At 49.7% G+C, this 5,133-nt stretch overlaps 1 protein-coding gene across 1 annotated transcript; it reads right to left on the bottom strand.

The window, feature by feature from the left end:
- Positions 1–1,025: 1,025 nt before the first annotated feature.
- Positions 1,026–4,869, bottom strand: foxi2 (forkhead box I2). The gene is made up of 2 exons (XM_063045125.1): positions 4,287–4,869; positions 1,026–1,588 (listed from the first exon to the last, which is right to left on the bottom strand). Exons 1-2 carry the CDS (start codon positions 4,867–4,869, stop codon positions 1,026–1,028), a joined length of 1,146 nt encoding a protein of 381 aa, XP_062901195.1.
- Positions 4,870–5,133: the final 264 nt, after the last annotated feature.

Below are 5,133 nucleotides of genomic sequence, written 5' to 3'. Positions count from 1 at the left end.
AAAGTGGAAGTGGAGGAGGAGTGGGTGTAACTGGAGAGAGAGGAGATGGGAACATTGGACAAATAGGAAGTGAGAATGGGGATTGAGAGGAAGCTTAAACACAAACTGGATACCTTCAACAACACATGCAAATTAGAACCTCAATAGAACGGAGATGAGGAAGAATTTTTTTAGGCAGAGTGGTGAATCTGTGGAATTCATTGCCACTGGCAGCTGTGGTGGCCAAGTCTTCACGTATATTTAAGGCAGATATTAATAGATTCTCGATTGGTCAGGGCATGAAGAGATACAGGAGAAGGCAGAAGATCAGGGCACAGAGGAAAAAATGGGTCAGACATGATCAAATGTGGAAGCTGACTAGATGGGCCAAATTCTGCTCCTGTATCTTTATGTCAAAAATGCTGGAGGAGCTCAGCAAGTCAGGCAGCATCTATGAAGGGGAATAAACTGAAAAGGACACCATCACAGTGTAGTGGTTAGGTGACAGTATTACAGCTTTGGGGTTCAGAGTTCAGAGTCCATTTCTGGCATCTTCTGTAAGAAGTTTGTATGGTCTCTCTGTCAGCTGTGTATGTTTACTCCAGGTGCTCTGGGTTCCTCCCACAGTCCAAAGACATACCATTTGTAGGTTAATTGGTTATTTTAAATTATCCTGTGATTAGGCTAGGGTTTAATAGGCTGGTTGCTGGGTGGAGTAGCTTGAAGATCCCGTTAAGGTGCTGTATTTCTAAATAATAAAAAAACACAAATGGGTGCTGCCCTGAAATGTCAACAGTTTATCCTCCTCCATAGATGCTGGCTGATTTGCTGAGTTCCTCCGGCAGATTGTATGTGTGTCACTGAGGAAATCAGCCTGGAATGATAGTGAGAATTGAGAAGGTAGAGATGGCAAGGAGATGAAGTGGCAGTAGAAAGAGCAAGGGGGAAGACGGAGAGAATCGGGACTGGGGACGGGGAGAGTGATTTGAAGGCAATAAGGAAGTGTAACTAGGGGTGGGGGATAACTCTCTTGGGACCTGTGGGTTTCAGGTCTCAGTGCCTTCCCGGGGATAGATCAGACTGTCGACGCTGAAGTTGTTGTAGAAGTGGCTGCTGAATTGGTTTGCCTGTCCCCCGGTGAAGGAGCTATAATAACCGGAGCGGGTTAAGTGGCAAACGTCCGTGACATCGCCCACGTCCTGCGAGGGTAGACCGCCGTTGGACGAGAAGGACCCGAGTGCCGCCACGTTTCTCTGGGGCAAGTCGCTGGCCAGTCCCATCGACATCTGTCTAGTGAGCGCCCCGCTGCTCATCGATGACATACTGTTGAAGAACCCGTTCAGACACGGGCTGGAGGACGGGGTTGATGGTTTTTGTTCCTCAGCCGAGCCCCGGGAGTGATCCAGGTCCGGCGAGGTGGCTTCAAGCAACAGGGACGGGCTCTCCGGGATTTTCACTCCCGGCGCCGCAGCGGCATCCTGACCCTTACCGGCGAGCGAGCCGCCGATCCCTGAATTGGGATCAGTCCTCCGTTTTCTCTTCCTGCGGAAGTTGCCATTGTCGAACATTTTCTCGCAGTTGGGGTCCAGGGTCCAGTAGTTTCCCTTCCCTGTTGGGAGTAAATGAATCTCAGTTCACCGAGTTTCTTGCAAAACGGACAGGTAATTCCAATACAAAATACAAATCTGTGGGAAGAATCAGCGGGTCGAACAGTGTATGTGGGAGCAAAGGAATTGTTGCCTACCTCAGGCCTGCGGAGATACTGCAACAGCCGCAGAGTTCCTCCAGCAGATTATCGCTCCAAATTCCGGCAGCCACAGTCTCTTGTATCAACTAACAGCTGGATTCAGAGTAAAGGCAGCCATCGCAGAAGTCTCAAGAGACTGCCCGGGGGTGCGGGGGGGGGGGCTCATTCCCAATTACCTTAGCATATTTTCATAGTAAGCCGTAACAGTGTACGGTTAAAGAGGACGTGGGGGGCTGTGGTGGTGAAGTGGGACAAGATTAACGCGCCACCTGCCATAGTCAGAGCCGCTAGAGGCTTCAGGTGTCAGAACGACGCGCAAAAAAGCTGGAGGAGCTGAGCAGGTTAGGGAACATTTATAGAGGGACCGTCCGTTTCCCTCCATCGATGCTGCCTACCGCCAACTTTTTGTGGGCTCCTTATAGGAGGACGAGCCCGTCCACATCTCTGGTCGGCTGCTTGGGAAATCTAATTCCACCCGCCTTTCCTAATCTTTTCCCATAACGTTTCGGGTCGGGTCGTCTTTCTCTCTACCTTTCTATTGTTGGTCTCTAATTAAATCTTATGCAATTTAATTTAAATTATAATAATTTAATATGTGCATTATTGTCATTTTAGTATACATTGTCTTGTACTGTACTGCTACCGCAAAACAAATTTCACGACGTATGTCAATGATACCTCATCCACGTTCAATTATTGCCCCATTCATAGCTTTGAAAATGATTGCCCCATCACTACGCTTTTAATCTTTTCGGCAGAGTTATAGATGTTGTCCGGTCTCCTGTCCGATTATCATGAATTTGTCCTGGCAACTACGGCACCCGTTACATCGGAAGTACAGAGCAAAGGTTTGGTGGTGGTGGGGCAGGAGGAGACCAATTCACTCGGAATGTTTCAACCGAGTGCCCTTTCGGGATAACCTCTTCAAACCCTGTAGTTCACCAAACCATTACACGGAAGGTACTTACCAACAGGATTCCAAACCCTGCTCCATTTCTTAAAACGCTGACATTGTTTTAGTTGGAGCGCAGTGGTTTGAGAAAAGATGAAACTTAACCATGAGAGCTGGTTAGTCTATCATCAACTAATACTATGGCAAGTTAAGTGTAGATTTGGAATTCTTTAAAAACCGAGAAGAGGTTTCCAAACTTCTGTGCCAACAAACACACACAGCAAGCATCCATCTCTATTCTCCAGACCGAACGAGAGGCAATCCTATTTCATTGAAAGGTATGGCTGCCTTATGGGGCGTACCAACGCAGTTGATTGCCTTGCCCAGGATATCACTGTCTGAAACGAAAGAACAAACTGCTGGTGGAACACTGCCAGGTGAAGGGTCGTGATCTAAAAAGTCTTTCGTCCATTACCCTCCCCAGATGCTGCCTGACCCCCAGGGTTCCTCAGTTTGTTTCCTTTTGCTACTGATTCTGGCGACGACATATTCCTGGGACGGCACGTCACCGTCTCAAAATTGTGAATTGACGATCCAGAAGAAGGGAGCTCTGGAATCGTCGCGTCCGGTTTTGGTGACTCTGTCGTTAGATTTAGCTAAAGACAGTGATTTGCTGATTTTGAAATTCAAAGCGGATTGGATACGCGATCAGTACCAAAAAAAAATGTGGCACCGTAGGAAAAGATGGGGGAAGCATCGAAAAGGGCTGAATAGTCTTTTCCTGGCTGCATTTCATATGACTGCTGTCAGCAAAGGTGGACATGGGAGAAGAATGGTACTACCTCGAGAAAGTTGAGGGTTGACTAGCTGTCCCGATACTTTTAGTAAATTGGATACATTGGGAGAGTGCTTCCACCAATGGGGCGAGCATAACCAGAGGCCGCCAGAGAAATCAAGGGGGAATTAAGGGGAGGGGGGACTTCATCATCCACATATTGGGGAGTATGCGAAATAGGGAGTAGTTCATGCACTTGGAGGGAAATCGGGCAAACACATGGGAGAGAATGGACAGGGGATCGCTGATGATTCAGATGAGCAAAGACGGGGGAAGATTTCAATCAAGAGCCAATACTGGCGCGAAAACAAAAAATGCAGTCAGTCAGAATCTGAGAAGAGAGAAACAGAACTAACATCCCAGGTCCTTCGAGCTCAAACATTAATTCTGTCTCTCTTTCCACCAATGGTGCCTAACTTTATTAATACTAAGAAAAATACTTTTTTTTCTTTAAATTACATTCCTCATTAACTTCTGTTTCTCGTTCCAGAGATATTCCTGACTTGCAGAAGTGTTTCCAGTATTTTCGGGAATTATTTTTGTTGCAGGTTTCTAGCGTCTGCAGGTCTTTTGACGAATGCTGGAAGGAATTGGTTGGTCCGAGCGGCCATACCCGGTACAGACCTCTGCCAGGCATTAAAACACTTCCCTGGAGGCCCAGCGTCCTGCGGATACTGAAATCTGGAGCAATAAAACAAAGTGCGGGGAGAACTCGGCGGGTCAGGCAGCATCTGTGGAGGGAGATGGACACTCGACATTTGGGCCCAGACCCCTCACGTGGACCGAAAATTTAGAGGGCAGATAGCCACTTTAAGGAGAAGTGGAGCACTTACCTGGGTCGTCCTCGTCTCTCGGCACTTTCTTGAAGCAGTCGTTCAGGGATAAGTTGTGCCGGATGGAGTTTTGCCAACCAGCCTTGCTCTTCTTGTAGAACGGGAAGTTCTCGGCCACGTACTGGTAGATTTGGCTCAGGGTCAACTTCTTCTCGGGGGCATTCTGAATCGCCATGGCGATGAGTGCGGAGTATGAGTAGGGCGGTCTGACCAGCTTGAGAAGCTCCTCTTGGCTGGTGAGAGAGAGCCAGCTCAGGTCGGTGCCGGCGAAGCCGGGCGAGCCGGGCAAGAACTGTTTTTGCGTCCCGTAGGCAGGGGGCACGAAGGAGCCGGAGCTGCTCCCGTGCAGGTAATGCGGAGAGGTGTTGCTCCCGGGCCCGTTGATCCAGAGGTACGGGTTGCTGGGTCCGTGGTATTCCCCGAGAGCGTAGCCTGGCGCTCTCTGCGAGCTGTGTAAGTTCTGCTGGCGGTACATATTGTAGTTGTCACAGTAGACTGCCATTTCGGAGACTTGCTGCGCGCTCTTGGCGCTGTGGTGGACTGAGGTTGAATGCTGGCGGTCAGTCAGGCCGGCAGAGCTCATAATACACCGGCCGAAACCTGGGGGAGGGAGGGGAGCAGGGGGTGGGTGGGGGGACAGCCCCCTTTGCAGCTTCCTGCGGCGACAGGTGCGAAGAACTGCCAAGGGATTGCGTTATTTATACACCGTATCTCCACATCACACCGCCCGGGGCCCAGGGGCAAGTCACTAGAAGTTGGCTCCTACCCCTCCTGAGTCACCTCCCTCCCTCCTCTCACTCTCAGCCTTCGTCAGCCTGTTGGGAAGTCAGCCGGGGAAAGAAGGGGA

Source organism: Mobula hypostoma, chromosome 4 (genome assembly GCF_963921235.1).
Source record: "Mobula hypostoma chromosome 4, sMobHyp1.1, whole genome shotgun sequence".
NCBI classification, from domain to species: Eukaryota; Metazoa; Chordata; class Chondrichthyes; order Myliobatiformes; family Myliobatidae; genus Mobula; species Mobula hypostoma.
The sequence above is the reverse complement of the archived record's forward strand: the minus strand, read 5'-3'. Positions and strand labels throughout refer to the sequence as shown.